Source organism: Aotus nancymaae, unplaced genomic scaffold (genome assembly GCF_030222135.1).
Source record: "Aotus nancymaae isolate 86718 unplaced genomic scaffold, 86718_ANA_hifiasm-v0.15.2.pri h1tg000011l, whole genome shotgun sequence".
Classification (NCBI taxonomy): domain Eukaryota; kingdom Metazoa; phylum Chordata; class Mammalia; order Primates; family Aotidae; genus Aotus; species Aotus nancymaae.
In genome coordinates this window covers 82,943,253-82,960,750 of record NW_026988422.1, presented here as the reverse complement: position 1 = coordinate 82,960,750, position 17,498 = coordinate 82,943,253, and the positions used below count along the sequence as shown (strand labels likewise).

Sequence of the window (17,498 nt, the reverse complement as noted above, 5' to 3'; positions counted from 1 at the left end):
GTCAGGTATGCTCCTGAGCTCAGATGGTCCTGGGTTCAAGTCCTGGTTCGGCCACTTGCTAGCCATGTGACCTTGGGCAAGTGACTTAGCCTGTGTGAGCCTCAGTTTCCTACTCTGTAAAATGGGAACAGAGGGTTCTTACTGCATCAGTGAGGATTCAGTGAGACAATCTGTGAAATTCTAGCACATGCTGGATACCTAGAAAGGGCGCAGTCAACGCTGTCCATATTAGTAACACTTCACCGCTTTCCAGTGGACCCTGGCTTCTTGCTGCTGGGTAGGCTTTCAGGATGATACCTCATAGTCTGGCCCTGACGTGACCAGCCGCTATCCCCTCACTGTCCCAAAACAGATTCAGCTACCACCAAACACTCTGTTGGCCACACCAGAGTCCGTGAGTGTCCACAAGCCTCTGAACACTGCCTGTAAGTTCACGCCCAACGACCTGAGCTCTGTGGAGGCAACCAAGCCGACAAGAACCCACGTTCAATCCTCGAAGGGCCAATGACACTTTACATAGGTATATTATAACCCTCAAAAGAGGGCAGGTTAGAATCCTTGGCATTTACTGGGTCCAGGGTAAGTGGCAGGTGGTGTTGGTCATTCTTGTCATCGCTATTATTATTAGCTATCAGAGCCCCCAGGGAAAGGCCCAGCTTCCTTCTGAGGCTTTACAAGGCCCTCCTCCACCCAGCTCCATCGCTCAACCTCTTCCTGACTTACCTCGACCTGCTGTTCCCTCCTGGACACCCCAGATGTGTGACCGCGTCTCTCCACGCCCCTCGCCTGCTCACCTCTAGGCCTTTGCTGGTACTGTTCCCTCCACCCGGAGCGTCCTCCCCACGCACAATATGACAAACTCCCTCAAGATTCAGCTCCTCTAGGAAGCTACTCCCAGCGCCTGAGACACTCTGTAATGATGTGTTCCTGCCCATTCTCATTTGCAGTACTTACCACAATGCACTGCAATGCATATATACATGCCAATTTAAATGCGTTTGTGCATAAATGCATATACGCTCACAGATTTCCTCTCTGTTCAGTGACCTAATGAATGAACGTGATCTTGGGCCAGGCATCTCCCTTCCAGGGCTCTGTTTCCTCACCTTCAAAATGAAGGCCTCGAACTCAATCTGTCATACACTGAGAGGTCTGACATTCACTCAGCAAACACCAAATGGTACCACTTCTGGGGTTGGAGCTCAGAGCCCCAGTCACAGAAAATAATAAAGAAGCCTATTCCCACTGAAAGCGGGGGGCACACTCTGCCTGTCACCAGCTTGCACCAGCACCCCCCTACGGACCCTAGGTTTTGGAGTATTTTGTCTACCACGTGTTAGCGTACCTGGTCTTGGCCTCAGCTGACTCTCACAAATGCATGTGGCTTTAAATGAACACACACATCCTGGGAGATTCTTTAAAAAAGGGGTGTGGGGGGAATGTTGGTGAGGCACCTTTATTTTTTAAAAGACTCACGACGACTTTTCCTGGGCATCTAGAGTATGACTCTGTGAGAGCACCATGATTTGCTTTTACTGTTTTCATAACAAAGCAGGGTTGTCATGACCAAGGGGCTTAAAAAGCAAAGTCATTGAGGCAGGAGGATTGGATCGCTTGAGCCCAGGAGTTTGAGACCAGCCTGGGAAACAGTGAGATCCTGTCTCTCCAGGGGGTGGGGGTGGGGCAGGAATTAGCCAGGCATAGTGGTGCTCCCAGCTACTCAGGAGGCGGAGGCAGGAGGATCTCTTGAGCTTGGAGGTTGAGGCTGCACTGAGCCAGATGGTGCCACTGCGCTCCAGCCAGAGAGACAGAGTGAGACCCTGTCTCAAAAAAAAAAAAGGCAGTCACATGATATTTTGGGATCCTGGTTCTGTTGGGCTGTGAGTGCTCTAGGGGGCGTGGCACCCACTGCTGGACCCTGAGATATGAGCCCGCAGGGAGGGGGCTCTGGCCTGGGGAGCCCCTTTGCCTTGAGGACCCTGTTTCAGCCATGGGCCTCTCGCCTCCTCTGTCCTATGCTGTTCTGCCCAAGCATTCCCAGCCCTGGTGTGGGGAGCAGAGAGACCCCCCTTAAGCCACCCAGTGACACCACCACTAGCACCTTGTCTTTGTTCTACCCTGAGGATGTGAGCAAAGCTATCAGGACTCCACAGGGGAATCTTGGTCCTTGGTCCACACAGCCTGTAGATGATGCAAACAAACCCCAACTAGATAGAGGCTTCATTTTTTTCTTGGAAGTTCAGCGGAAGCTGCCAGCCCTGGAGGATCGGGGGCAGAGATAACAAGCTCCAGGAACCACCTGGGGCCAAGCACGGATGGGGAGGGGCTTCTCACCAAGCACAGTGCTGTCTCAGCAACTTTCCTGGTGAGCCGGTGGGTTTTTCCTGCGGTGTACTCTGTTTACCCTTCGATCTCCCAGGAGCAACTCTGTGTACAGGTTTCATTCTGCAGGGGGGCTGCAAAGAGCTCCTTGAAGTTAATCTGGCTTCCTGGGGGTAAAGACAGACCCTCGGCTCCCCACGGCAGAATGTGAAAGCCCCTCCCTCTCTAAACCTAAACTGAGCTGTGCTGGGCCAGCAGAGCAGTGCCTCAGAGGGGAGGATGTCCCCTCCCCTCAGGGACTGGCTCACTTGGGCAGAGCCTGGGAGACCCTCAGCACCTCTGGGTTTAACCCTGGAAGCTGTGCTCTGCCCATCCTATCCCCACCACCCTCTCCTGACCATCTGTATGAAGAGGGGTGAGCGGTGAGCAGGTGGGAGACAAGATATTGAATCTGGATCTCTCTGTATTCTCCCCCCATCTCTTCTCCACACATGGGCCAGGGTGAGCCTCTTAAAAGGTAAACTAGGCCGGGCGCGGTGGGTCACGCCTGTAATCCCACTACTTTGGGAGGCTGAGGCAGGAGGATCACAAGGTCAGGAGTTAAGAGACCAGCCTGGCCAGTATGGTGAAACCTCATCTCTACTAAAAATTAGCCAGGCATGGTAGAGGGCACCTGTAGTCCCAGCTACTGGGAAGGCTGAGGCAGGAGAATCACTTGAACCCGGGAGGCAGAGGTTGCAGTGAGCAGAGATCTTGCCACTGCACTCCAGCCTGGGGACAGAGCAAGACTCCATCTCCAAAAAAAAAAAAAAAAAAGATAAACCAGGTCATGTTGCTTCTCTGCTAAAACCCCCCACTGCCTCCTCAGCACGCCTTGGAATCATGATCTGGCCCCTATGACCTCTGACCTCATCTCTCAAGCCTCTTCCCTGGCCCACCCCCAGCCCCACTGGCCCCCTGGAACAGGCCCCTAACAGGCCAGCCCCAGGGCCTTGCACTGGCTGTTCCCGCCGCCTGGCTTCCCCTTCCCCTTATCTTTGTACCTTCCCAATCAGACTTCAGCTTAGATGTGCCTCCTGAATCCCTCCCTGACCGCTGGATCTAAAGTAACTGATTATGCTTTCTGTGACAGCAGTTCGACTGAATGCTCCGCACAACACATAGGGCAGTCTCCTCGCGATCTAGTTCGTCTGTCTTCTCCCTCTCCTGCTTCCAGGAGGCCAAGTCCCCCGCAGAGGGCAGTGGCCTCTGCTGTCCCGAGCCCTGCAGAATCCCCCGGGGCTGGAGCAGGCCCCGCGGCGAGTAGGCGCCGAGTACACAGCTGAATGAACGGCTTAGCAACTGTAAATGGGGCATCAGCTGCTGCGCGGGCGCGCGCTCCAGGCCGTGGGCCGCTCACTGTCGCGTGCGCGGGTTTGATCTCGTTGCAGGTTCCGGGGGAGGGACACCCCCGTGAGCCCGCTGGCGGCAGACGCGCCGTAAAAGCGCTTTGGGGACCAGAGGATAACAACACAGACTTACAGGCAGTGGGAAGCCGGGGGGGGGTCCGACGAGGCCGCCGGTGGGGAGGGAGTTCTGAGTCCGGCTCGGCGCCCCCGGACCCCGGCTTTCAGGCCCCAGTTGGATACCTTCCCACCCTTCCCAGTGGTTTCCACCCCGCGAATCGCAGATTATCTCCCGAATCCCAGGGACTTAGCGGTCGAGTGGCAGAAGGGGGAGTGGGGCTCCGAGCGCCGCTCTGGGCAGGGGCAGGTTCCCGGAGCCCTCGCCCCATCGGGGCAGAGTACGGACCGCGCTGCGGGACGCGGCTGGCAAGGCCCTGGCCCTGTCGGGGCGAGGACGCGGGAGGTCGGCTCAGCCTTGGGCTGGGAGTGGAGACGCAGCCCCGCCGCGCGCTCCGGCAGGGGACCCGGGTGGAGACGGGGACGGAGGAGCCTGGGGGCAGGGAAGGGGACAAAGAGCCGTCCTGCCGCGGGGGAGAGCGACCCCAGAGTCACAGTCCTATTGTTCGCGGTGTCTCAGGCTGCCCTGAACTCTGGTGCCCCCGGGAGGGAGAAGGGGCGCTGTCGCCCAGATCGTGGGTATTTGTTTATTTGGGGAGAGGGAGGAGGGCGGGGGACGCGGGCCCGGGAGGGGGCTCGACTGCCATTTCCGCGCGTCGCCTTTAAGGGAAGCCCGGCCCTACCTTTCCCACCGTCCCCCTCCCCGCAGCTGTACCTGCATTTTAAAAGCGCCCTGTAGCCCTGGGATTGGCCAAGGCCGCGTCCTCCGGGCGCAGAAACTTGAACCGCCGGGAGCCGGCTGCGGGCGGGGGTCGGAAACCCCGCGGATGGACCGTACCACTGCCGCGGCTCCCCCGAGCGCGCCCCGCCCCTCCCGCACACCCCCGGAGCGGCCCAATCGCACGGGCTGGAGGGCGGGACCGCAGCCGGAACGCGCCTCTGAGAGGGCACCGGCTGGGCGGGCGCACCGCGCGGGGGGACAGCGGGGGCCGCGCCTCGGCTCCCCGGTCGCCCTCGGGGGCGGGGTCGGGCCTTGGATCCCCGCCCACTCCCCGCCCGCAGTGGGCGGGGCGGCGGGGGCTCCGGGAGCGGGGCCGGGGGCGGGCCTCCGCCTGCCTCGCCACAGCCGGGAGAGCGCCCGGCACCTCGGCCGCCGACGCAGCAGCCGCCTCCGCTCGCTCAGCCCCGAGGCGCGCGGGGTCCCGGGCAGCCCCGGCGGGCGCGGCGAGAGGGCGCGCGAGGCGGCGTGGGGCGGGCCGCACGCGCCCCTGGCCGCCCCCCGCCCGCGCGCGGACCGGCCCAGCGGAGCCCCGGCGCGGGGAGCGCCGGCCGGGCGAGGGCGAGGGCGATGCCGCGGTGACGGCCCCGCCATGGCGAAGCCCGCGGCGACGGCGGCGGCGGCGTCGGAGGAGCTGAGCCAGGTGCCGGACGAGGAGCTGCTGCGCTGGAGCAAGGAGGAGCTGGCGCGGCGGCTGCGGCGCGCGGAGGGTGAGAAGGTGGGCCTCATGCTGGAGCACGGCGGCCTGATGCGCGACGTGAACCGGCGGCTGCAGCAGCACCTGCTGGAGATCCGCGGCCTCAAGGACGTGAACCAGCGGCTGCAGGACGACAACCAGGAGCTGCGCGAGCTCTGTTGCTTCCTCGACGACGACCGGCAGAAGGGGCGCAAGCTGGCGCGCGAGTGGCAGCGCTTCGGGCGCCACGCGGCCGGCGCCGTGTGGCACGAGGTGGCCCGCTCGCAGCAGAAGCTGCGCGAGCTCGAGGCGCGCCAGGAGGCCCTGCTGCGCGAGAACCTGGAGCTCAAGGAGCTGGTGCTGGTGCTGGACGAGGAGCGCGCGGCACTGGCGGCGGCGGGGGGCGCAGGCGGCGGAGGGAGCGGCGGCGGCGGCGCCGGCTCCCGCAGCTCCATAGACAGCCAGGCCAGCCTGAGCGGGCCCCTGGCGGGTGGCGCGCCGGGCGCGGGGGCCCGCGACGTGGGCGACGGCAGCAGTACGTCCAGCGCGGGCAGCGGCGGCAGCCCCGACCACCACCACCACGTCCCACCCCCGCTGCTGCCCCCCGGGCCGCACAAGGCCCCCGACGGCAAGGCAGGAGCCACACGTCGGTCCCTGGACGACCTGTCGGCGCCGCCGCACCACCGCAGCATCCCCAACGGCCTGCACGGTAAGGACTTCACGGGCCGGGCGGCGTGGGTTTCCCGGGCTGCAGCCCTTTCCCCAGCCTGCGATGAAGGCTGGGCCCAGGGGTGACGAGAGGAGGTGCGGCCGCCACTCCAGACCCCTCCTCCAGCTGTCATGGATCCTGGGCCAGGGGATCCCGCACCCACCCGAAGTTCGGCTTTGGGCGGTGGTGGGCCAGTCCAGTGGTGAAGCGTGTTTCTGTCCAGCTCAGAACCTGCAGCCGGTCTGGTCCCAGAAAAGTTTCTCTCAGGCGTAGTTGCCAAAATTATCGTCTGGCACTGCTGGGCTAGCGGTGGGCGCCTTATCCCAGCCTTAGAAATCCTTGCCCAGCAGCGGGAAGTTCTAAACAGAAAAGAATACAAGGCCCCTTGAGCGCAAGTGAATTTCCCCTCTTGCAGCAACAGGTGTCCTCCAAACCAAACAGTGTCCACGTGTGCGCAGTGGCTGGAGTTCTGCAGTAAGGCGTGGGGATTGGGAAGGAGCACAGGCAGCCGCCTTGAGACCCAGAGGCAGCTGGGAAGAGGCCTGGGGCGAAGAACCTTTCTGGTTTGCCATAAATTCTGCCCTTCTGGTCCCAGGACCTTTCTCAGCCAAGGCTCTAAGACTTTTCCGAGGGAGATGTATTTGGAACTGATTCTAGCTTTTCTCCTCTGTGTGCCTCAGTTTCTTTGTCTGTAAAATGGAGATGATGACCTCTGCCTCGTGGGTTTGAGGCGGAGATAAACCTTCTGAAGGGATTTGTAAACTGTTGATCGCCTTACAGGAAGTGCCGTGGTCGTCTGCGACCAGGGTGTGGGTGGGAGGACCTTTGGCCTCTGGAAAACTCAGCGGCTGTCTTCCACGCCCGTGTTCCTGCTGCGCCCAGTGCAGAGGGTGGCCCCAGCTTGGGGCTGTGGGATCCTGCAGGCTACCCCCTCTCCCAGCCCCCTGCTCAGGTCTACTGCTGCCTGCCTGCCTGCCTGCCGGCTTTCTGGTCCCTGCGGAGGATCTGGGGCCTCCCTGATCGTCACACTTTTGGTAGCTTGGCTTCTAGTTCTGGTGGTAGTTGCAGCTGCCTGAACTTTTTGCCTGGTGGTGGAGAATCAATAGTCCTTTCTGGTTCCCTTTAAAGCCTTTCCTAATTCAGAGAAAGTGTCTACCCTCCCCAGAACCCCTCAGCCTGAGCTGGGGAGGGCTGTTTTCTCCTTGGTGTGGTGGCCAAGTGGCCTCTGCAGGGGTGTTGGGGTGGGGGCTGGGGTGGGAACCATACCCTTGGAGCTGGGGCAGGGGGGCAGTGCAGCATGTTTTTCCTTTATTTACCATCCTGGGTCTGTAGGTTCAGGGCAGGACTGGGTTTAGAGGGATATTTGGTTACTGATTAGCAATCTATGGCTACAACTCGGGTTTCTCTTTGTAACACTGTATCCACCCCCACCTCCCACTACGGGCTGCTTCAGGCCAGTGTGACTAGTGCAAAGTTTGCTGGTTTAATTTGTTGGGGCTGTTTAGAGCACCTCAGTCTCTTTGACGTCGCCATCCTTTTGAAGGGTCAGTTATCTGGGCCTCAGTTTCCCCAAGTGCAGTACAAAGGAGCAAATTGCTGCAGTCTCATGGCTAGAAAATGAAATGTTTCTGGTTTTTAGCTGCGTCATCAGTGACACTTGGCGAGCGTGCCTCTCTGCAGGACACTGGAGGGCTGGAGTGTTCAGAGCCTACTTGCAGGAAAGGCTCTGTCGTGTTTTGGGCCAGGAGATGCACCTGATCTGACTCAGCCTGGCTCAGCGTGTCAGCTGCCAGAGTGAATAATGCAGGAGTGGAGGACTAGGCTAGACTGAGTTTTCTACCCCACTGGGGGCCAGTGGGGGGTGAAGTATAGGGTTTTCCACAGAACCCATCCTCTCCCAGGTCCACTTAGCACAGGACTGCTGCATGTGGCAGCAAACCTTTGCTTTGGGGTAAAATGAAAATTCAGCATTATTATTATAAATTTCAGTTACAGAAGGAATTATTCTTATGTAGTTTTGTTTCTTAAAGCCACGTGTGGCCTTGAGAGGTTGTCCCACTAATAGAAATAGAATGCTTGGAAACCAGGAAAGGTCTTTCTCTTGGAAACTGAGCTTTTCCTTTTTTTCGAGCTAGGGTGTCACTCTGTCACCCAGGCTGGAGCACACTCATGGCTCACTACAGCCTCAACCTCCCAGGCTTAAGTGATCCTCCCAGCTCAGCCTCCCGAGTAGCTGTGATTAGAGGCGTGAGCCACCTTGCCTAGTGAAAGTGGGCTTTTCTATTCTGAGACGTGTAGCTTTAGTTGAGCAAAGATTTCCCCTGAGCTGAGGGAGATAATGGGTCTGTGTCTGGGTGGTGTCTAAAGTGGGGTCACACACCAGGCTTGTGCCTTATATGCTTGGTCTTAGCTCCTCACAGGAACCCTGGGGAAGTAGTATTGTCCCCATTTTACAGGTAAGCAAGGCTTAGAGGGCTTCCTAGCCTTGCCCGGGAAGGTGGCTGACTGGCAGTGTCTGTCCCGGGTGGGTTTGCTCCCAGGATCATCTCCCGTTCAAGGCATGGGTCTAAACCTCTTGTGCTTTTAGCCTGTTGTCATGTTTGCTGTTACTGTTAATCGGGGACACTGGCGATTCCCTATTCTTGATTCCCGACCCAGGTTTGCCCTCTTTCTCCCATGCTGGGAAGTGTCACTTCCTTATCGGTGGCCACTGAGCAGATGGCTGATAACCCCATTACCCAGAGGCCAAGGCTGACTCGAGTCTGAGTCTTAGCTCCTCCATGTATATTGGGCAAGTTATTAACTGGCCAAGCCCCACTCCGCGCCTCTTCTGTAATGTGGACGGAACCCACAGTGCCCCATTGTCTACACGAGGTTGAGTGTGATCAGGATCTACACACAGTAGGTTTCACCTGCTGTGCAGTCCTTGGGGGTTCTCCCAACAGACCTTGGTTTCCTCTTCAAAACTGCTGGCTGTTAAGACAGCTCACCTGAATTTTGCATCTGAGCGCCTTGTGTGGCCACATTTGCTGATGAGCTAGCGGGGACAGTGGCCCTGCCGTCCTTTCTGGGGAGCTGGTGGCAGTTGCAGCCCTGCTGGGTGCCCTGGGAGGACTCCAGTGACTGAGGTGGGACGTGGCCCATCTGTATGCAAGACAGCCCTGGCTGAGGCTGGCCTGGCAGGCCTGGGTATGCACATGCAAATAGGCTTTTCTCCTTGGCTGGCTTTTTTTTTTTTGAGACAGGGTCTCACTTGTCACCCACACTAGAGTGCACTGACACTATCATGGTTCATTGCAGCCTCAACCTCCTGAGCTCCAGTCATCTTGCCTCAGCTTCCTGAAGCTACTGGGATGACAGGCATGTGCCACCGTGCCCAGCTAATTTTTGTATTTTTTGTAGAGACAGAGTCTCACTATGTTGCCCAGGTTGGTCTCGAACACCTGGGCTCAAGCGGCTCTCCTGCCTGGGCCTCCCAAAGTGCTGACATTGCAGACGTGAGCCGCTGCACTTGGCCTTGGCTACCTTTGATAGAGGTCTGGTCGGGGCTGACTGGACTTGGGAATAGGGTGTGCTGTGCTCTAATCCAGTGTGAACCCCAGACACCAGAAAGTCAGGTTCTCCTTCATGAACTGATAGGATTTTCAAACCAAACAAATTTCAGTTCTTTTTCCACCTGCCCCTCCCCTGTCCCGTGTGCCCACCACAGGCACCAAGCCCCCCTCCTGCCCATCCCCAGGCGATTGCTCCCCTCCCCTGATTACCTCCCCTCCACTGCCCACTCCCCTTCAGCAGCACAGAGGAACCAGAACTTCTTCCAAGCCTGTGCATGAGCCCCATTTATGTTTTAAAGTTTGGACTAACTTTTTGAGCTTCTCAAAACGGGACAGGTTTGTTCTCTTGCTGTTGTTTTTGTTGGTTTAAGAGGGAGGATGGAATGGGGTGGTCTGGGCCTTTAGAAAAAGACAGAGCATGCTGACTCTGAATAGGGCTTTTCTGTGCAGCAGCTTCACTAATAAGGCCGCTTTTCCTAAACCCAGCCAGGCCCAGGAGCAAAGGTCAGTGAAGACAATGGGTGGGTTAGGTAAGCCTTTCCCCCTCCTTCCCCAGCCTGTCCCAAGGGATCCATCAATGGCCTTAGGATGCTGGGCCTCAAAAAGGAGGGCTGGCCTTGAGAGGCTCCCAGGCAGATGACCCGGGGGTGGGTGAGCTGTGCTGAGCACTTCACAGTTTGCCACAAAGAGCGTCCCAGTCCCAACTCTAGTCTGTTCAGAGCTTCCAAATGGTCCCAGGAGGGAGCCCTCAGCGTCTCTGTATCTTAGGTGGGGAAACTGGGGCTTGGAGTGGTGGTGCAGTGACTTGCTCTGGGTCTTGTGGGGCTGGAGGGGGCGCCTGGGTTGCGTCTTGGGTCCCTGTGTCAGAGTTCTGAGGCTGTGGCCCTGTGCCCACTGCCCAGGGAGTTCCAGGGGAGTGGTGACCTCTGCCACAGGGCACCTCCTCCCAGGACGCCAGGCCCTGGGCTTCATTCCTGCCTCCCAGTGTCCTGGCATGAAGGAGGGTGAAGCCTGCAAGGGCTGTGCCTCCTCCCCTCCCTTCTCCTCCTGAGGCTGGCTTCCCACCTCGGTGGTCGCCATACCAGTGCTCTTGCTCAGACCCGGCTCCAAGTTCCCAGACCAGCACGTGATACGTAAGGAAATCAGCGATTGCTCTTAATCCGTTTTCCACCCGTGGGGATTTTCCAATCCGTGCTCATGGCCTTCATTTGTGCAGAGAATTAGAATTCTGTTAGGGAAGTTCCTGAGCCTCCATGGGCCTCTGCTTTCTCATCTGCAAAGTGGGAAAATGTTACCAGCCTTTGTGTTGAGGGAGGAGGGTGTGTAATGATGATCCATGTAGCCTGTGCGGTGTGGCAGCTCCTGGTGTGTGAAGCCCCCTTCTCCTCCTGCAGCACTCGGCACTGGGCATGCCGGGGGCAGTGTGGCCCTCTGGTTAGTGTTCTGGCTCCAGGGTCAGAGAGCCCTGGCTGAATCTTGGCCTTGCAACCTGCTTTATGACCTCGGCAGCTTACTGAACCTCTAAGCCTCGGTTATTCACCTGTATCCTGAGGCTAACAAGGCCTTGACCCTAGAACTGGCCCTTAAAAGATGGGTTCCATGTCCTTTCATTATTTCCTGGCCTCTGCGGATCTGCCTCCCTTGGGTGGGGGTGGGAGATCCACTGACATATGCTTGTGCCCAGTCTAGGGTTAGAGCCAGTCGAGTCCTGGTCTAGTTGAGGGAGCCGGCATTCCAGGCAGGAGTAAGAGTGGCTGAAGTCTGGAAGTGAGGTCTGGAGCATGGCATTGAGAACCGGGGGCCTGCAAGGTGGACCCAGGATGCATGTGGGGAGATAGCCCTTAGCGGGGCTAGTGCTGTGTGCAGCCCCACAGGGCGGACCCCAAAGTCCCAGCTTTTCAGACGTCAGTGTCCACAAGCAAGATGGCCCCCGTGGACTGTGTTGCCTCCCGGGCTGGGGAGCGCTGTGGCAGGGGAGGGTGTGTGGACACCCCAGACAGCTCTGGGAATCTGGTTGAGAATTGTCAGAGGCGAGAGGGCAGGGCTGGGTTGTCAGCCAGGCAGGAGGCGGGACTTGAACTCACAGTCAAGTGAGGTAATTTGCTCTTCAGGAGGAAGGGAAGTGTCAGCGGACTTCACTGAGCATTGACTGCCCCTGAGGTCGGAGTGCCCCCCGCGCAGCGATTCCTGGAGTCTGGCTTGGGGGGTGGTGGTTCTGGGGCATCACTCTGTTGACCGTCGTGGTGTGGGCTGGGCTGGACTGGGGGTAGCAGAGGCAGAAGCTGAGGGCCTCTGTCGGAAGGAGAGTCCTGGCCAGGAGAGTGGCCACAGGACAGAACCTTCTCTGTAGGTCCCAGACCTGGTGAGTCTGCTCCAAAGTCCTGCTCCCAGCTGTTGCCTTCTCATGACCGCTGACCTCTAGGGCAGGCGTCCTGAGCACTTGGGCAGGGCTCAGGCAGGACAGCGTCTGTGGGAGATGCTGGTGTTCCCAGGTGGCCGCTGTGTGGTCCTACCCTCCATCCCCAGCACTGGTGCTGCCCCCCTCCCCCCTACTCCCACCCCTACCACTAGGGTGGTTGGGATCACCATCTGGGATCCAGGCAGGGACCGCTCTGGGGTTGAAAATTCTCATCTCCCTGCTACATGATAGCAAGAGACCCTAGTGGCATCCCCAAAGGCTTGGGGACAGAGGAAGAAATTGTCTGCTGAAGGGACTTGATGCTTCTTTGATCACAAGATGTCAGGAATGGCCCCCCTCCCTTAAGCAGGTACCCAGGATTGGTCACTCACACATCCCCTGTCCCCCTACACAGAGAGTTCTGGGCAGGACTGGAGCCGGGTCACCTGAGGATGGGTGCCTGGTCTTCAGCAGCTCACCGCTGACCTTCAGCTCTCGGGGGGAGCAGGGCAGAAAGAAGAGCAGGATTGTATCGATTGCCTGTGTGTGCTTGGGTTTGCCTTATGTATGCTGTTCAAACAGAGGTGTGGAGCATCGTTTACTTAACGTGGATGGAGGAAGTGAGGGTCTGATTCCCTTTCCTTCTTCCTGATTCCTCAACGGCAGAGACATTCTGCCATTTCCTCAATTCAAAGCTGGGCATTTTCCCTTCCCGGTTGTAATGTGGGGCGTGTCTCAGAGCCCAAGTGCACATTTGCTGTTGGGTCTTCCCCTCTCTGCCCCGGAAAAGCTCTTGAGTAGACTGTGTATCTGCGGCTGATGGTATCTGAGAGTAGATACCATCTCTCCATGCCTGGGAGAGCCGGAAACCCCTGAGCAAACAGCACGTAGTCCTAAGGCACTAAGAGACTTGAGAAAGACAGGGACCTGCCCAGGGCCAGCCACATGGGTGCCGGAGCCCTCCCTGCACTCCTGGGGCCCTCTGCCATTATGGTCTGTCCATCTGGGAGTTTATCAGCCTGGGGCTTTGGTCCTCTTGACTCCCAGCCTTGACACAGAGTGGCAGGTTCTAAAAGTCTTTTGGATGAAGCCAAACCTGTGCCTGGCAATATGCTGAGAACAGCTGGGTTTTTTCTCGCTCGTCTCCCATAACAGTTGCTAGTTTCCAGTGGGGTCCCCATTTCAGCTAAGGAGCAAGCCCAGGGTGGTGAGGCAAGTCACAGCAGGGGTGGGATGGGGCTTGGCCAGGCCAGGGGCTCCAGTCCAGCTAACCCCGGAGCCTGTGCCAGCCGGCGTGTCCTGGTTCCCCTGCCTTGTGGGGGTGATTATTCATCATGCCCCTTTATCTCCAGGAAGTGCCCAGGTTGGGCTCTTAACCTCTGCACGTATGCTGGGAGCTCGGAGGAGGGGTGGCTGAATTGGGAGTTGAGATGGGCCTTGAAGATGGAGTTAGTAAAAGCAGAAGAGAGGTGAGAAGAGAGACCAGGCTTCGCAGAACGAACAGCTGAGCCGGGCAGATCACCTGAGGCCAGGAGTTCAAGACCAGCCTGGCCAACATAGCAAAACACCGTCTCTTCTAAAAATACAGAAATTAGCTGGGTGTGGTGGCACGTGCCTGTAATCCCAGCTACTCAGGAGGCTGAGGCAGGAGAATCGCTTCAACCCGGGAGGCAGAGGTTGTAGTGAGCCGAGGTCGCTCCACTGCACTCCAGGCTGGGCCACAGAGCAAGACTCATCTCAAAACAAAACAAACAGCTGAGCAAAGGCATGCAGTGGGCATTTGCCTGCACCTTGGGCTCAGCCGGGGTGATGGATGATGAGTGGGGACTCAGGACAAGGGTTGGGGCAGTGAGCAGGGCCAGGCCAGGTGAGGTCTCGGAAACCCCTCCCGCTGTCCCTGAAGTCCCTGGGTTGGGCTTTCCTTCGGGGCGTGGGCAGTTCCAGCTCTAACCGTTTCTGATGGACTTTTCCAAGGGGACCCAGAGTTACCTGTTAGAAGTCCTATTAGAAACTGTAACCTTTTTATAGCCTGTCTCTATCTTTGTTTCCCTTGCTTCCTACCTGATAAATATGCAGACATGTCACCTGCTGGGTCAGAGTGGCCTTGTCAGCTGACATGCTCCCTGCCTGGGGGTCTTGGGAGATTACCACTGTTCTGTGGATTGGACAATCCAGACAGAACCAGCGACTTCAGTCCACTTGAGACCCAATCACGTATAAGTCCATTCCTCTCCCTGAGCCCTCATTTTCCCAGCTATCTGTAAAATGGGAAGCTTGGATGGGCTGAGGCCGAGGAAGGGGTGGCCTCCCCTGCTCATCCTGCCTCCTGTTGGTCACTCTGTGGTCCCATGAGCCGGCTCTTTTATATTCCTGGGGATTCTCTTCCTATACCCTACAGCCCGGGTTTTGTCTCCTGCCTGGTGGTTGGTCCTTGCCTTGGGGCAGGTGGGGATGGTGTGGCTGCCTGTGACCACATGGGTACCACCATGGGGCCTAGAGATGGCGACCCGCTTAAGCGCTGTTTGAGACGGAGACCCCTGCCCTCCTGCAGGGCCCCAGTGGAAGTACCTGCCTCCCCTCTCTAATTGCCTCTGCTTGAAGGACTCAGTACTGGGTTTAGTGCAAGAGGAGAATGTTGAGCTTCGATTCTTGGTGCAGGTTTGCTGGGGACAAGGCTGCTTGTTCCTGGACTCGAGCTTCCTCCACTTGCTGTCCTGTCTCTCTCCCTGTCCAGAATGTTGTTGTGATGCCCAGTCAGTGTTGGAGTGAAGCGTCCTGGAGGTGTTGACCAGGTGCCAGTTGGTGGTTGACCCACTTTGGCCACCTGCCTTTCTTTTCTCATTTGTGTACTTGGCACCAAGTTAAATAAGCTACTTCCGCACCCCAGCAAAATCAGACCTCCCCAAGAGGGTGGTGATGTGTGCAACCCCACCTTCCCCATTTCCCCTGAATAATTACTAAAATCTATACCTTTTGGCTTTTCCCAGTCGTTCCTAACTGTGGCTGTATATTAGCTGTCACTCAGGGAACTTTAAAAAATACCAGTGCCTGTGCCCAGCCCCAGAGATGGATGCAGTTGGTCCTGGTGTCGTTGGAGGCTGTGAAGGCTCTGGGGGTTCTGCTGGGTGGCCAGAGCCAGGATCCCGGAGAGCAGCCACGGGCCCTGCCAGCAGGCCAGCCAGGGGCGAGGGTGCGCCCACACTGGGCACCACAGGGCCTGCTGGCCAGGGTTGGGAGGCCGGTGTCAGTTCATGTTAGCAGTGATGGGGAAACAGGCCTTCCTGTGTTGCCCCCTCGCTGACCTGTGCTGCATGGATGCCGGGGAGATGGCTTTGGCGAGGCCATGGAATGCTGCTTTGGGCTCTGGACGCACCCAGTTTGCACCCGTACCTCCTCACCCCAGGAGCTCATATCAACTGCCAGGCATCCCCATGGAGGTGGCTGCCTTCGCCACCCCCTTTTGCAGGCCTGGGCAGGCGAGGTGGAGGGCTTTTTAGGCTGTTTTGAAGGGGACAGATGCAGGCAGGGTCGGTGGCACCGAAACGGCAGCTACGGAGAAGAGTCGACCCATTTCCAAAAATAGACCATCCATTGTCAGGGGAGGCATCTCTTTGTCTTCCCAAATCTGTCTTTCCGTTGGCTCCCAGGTTGTAAGGCAAGAAGGAGGCCCACTCTTGTCTAGGAATCAGAGGCTCCCTTGAGCGCGGTGCTCCCCCTCCCGCCACAAGGGCCTGATTGTGTGGGGCCCTGAATGCGCCCGCCTGTCCCCGCGTGCGGCACCGGCCCGGCTCCCTAATGAGCCCGCTCTGGGAGTGGCTCTTTGTGGCAGGTTCCGGCCACACTGTCTATGCCAAGCCTCCATTTCCCGGCTGCTTAATATCTCTCAGTGGCCGCTGGGACATTGGGACGCTCCCCCCACCCACCCACCCACCGTTACCCCAGAAAATGAAGAAGCGAGTTTCTCCCTCTTTCAGCGCCTTCTGTCCTGGTTGGCAGAGGAAGGCTCCCTCTTTTCCCGTGCCTTGGCCCAGCCCCTCCTGTGGGACCTCCCCCTGCCATTGTCTCCTTTCTCTTGTTCCTTTTGGGTCTGTCCTGGCTCCTTCCCTGCAAACAGGCTCACGTTTCCTGGACCAAAGCAACACAGACCCCCTCCCATCTACTGCTGTGCCCCTCCGCCTTCCCCCTTCACCAGGGGATAAACCCTAGAGACTGAGGCCACCTCCTTCCCTATGTTTGCTCCTTGGCCTGGGCAGTCCCAAACCCTGGGAATGGTGGCTGTGGCTGTGCCCCACAGCCTCTTCTCATCTCGACTTCCTGGTGGCATTGGGTGTCCCCCTGGCTTGTCTTCTAGAAGGGGGTGGTGCTGGTCACCTAGGACCTTCCTGAGCAACTTTCAGCACTCTCTCCAGCCCCTCTTGCCCTGGGGAAAACATGGCCTGGGGCTGGGCTGAGCCGAGTATCTCCTTGGCCTTGAGGCTCAGGTGTCCAGATTGCTACTGGTCACTATGCTGTTCACCTTGTGTCTTCTGGGTTTGGGCCCCTTCCTCACTCCCCGGCACTCATCTGCTCCCCTGCCTAACCCATGATGCCTCCCAGTCAAGGTTTCCTGGCTCGAAGCCTGAGTGCTGTCCACTAGCCATGTGTGGCTGCTTCAGTTTGCTTTCGTTACAATTAAGTGACATGCAGCTGTACCAACCACCCTGCCTTCGCACAGGCTGGTACCCTGCTGACAGCGAGACAAGGAAAATTCCATCATTGAGAGAATTCTGCTGGGCAGCGCTGGTCTAGACGATTCTTCCCTGGGCTGTGCGACTCCTACTTGTCCACAGAAAGAAACCTGACACCTGGTGGGGCTCAGTGGCTCATGCCTGTCATCTCAGCACTTTGGGAGGCTGAGGCAGGTGCATTACCTGAGGTCAGGAGTTTGAGACCAGCCTGGATAACATAGTGAAACTACTAAAAATACAAAATTAGCTGGGCGTGGTGATGCATGCCTGTAATCCCAGCTACTTGGGAGGCTGAAGCAGGAGAATCACTTGAATCTGGGAGGCGGAGGTTGCCATGAGCCGAGATTGTGCCATTGCACTCCAGCCTGGGCAACAAGAGCAAAACTCTATCTCAAAAAAAAAAAAGAAAGAAAAAGAAAAGGAACCTGACCCCTGAGCGTGGAGTCAGGGCTTCCTGCCACCTCCCCGCAAGCTATGGTGCTTTACTACCCTGTCCCTGGAGTTGTGGCCCCACGACCACTTGCTGCACAGAAGGCACATGGCAGACCCTCAGGTGACCTGCCCCCCTCGTCCTGCCTCCTGCATGGACTGAAATCCTGCCCTTCCTCTGAGGTGCAGGGCAGCCTTTGGAGGTGGCTGGGCTACAGGATGTGGGAGCTGCAGCCCTCTGCACTCAGCATCCGTGGGAGCTGTGCGAGCCTCTGCAGCCCCAGGCCAGGCTCTTGGAGGATGCCCTGCGGCTGTGGGTGCCAGGCCTGCTCATGCAGGAGAGGCTGGTAGCCTTGAGCGGGCACATGTGGGGGTCCATGTGTCTGGGCAGGAAACCTAAGCC

The 17,498-nt window shown here is 58.1% G+C and overlaps 1 protein-coding gene across 1 annotated transcript in view; it reads left to right on the top strand.

The window, feature by feature from the left end:
* The first annotated feature begins 5,194 nt into the window (after positions 1-5,194).
* CCDC85C (coiled-coil domain containing 85C) overlaps positions 5,195-17,498 on the top strand; it is an 86,493-nt gene continuing 74,189 nt past the window's right edge. The window contains exon 1 of the mRNA XM_021675215.2: positions 5,195-5,987. Coding sequence (XP_021530890.2) covers positions 5,195-5,987 — 793 coding nt within the window. The remainder of the gene's footprint in view (positions 5,988-17,498) is intronic.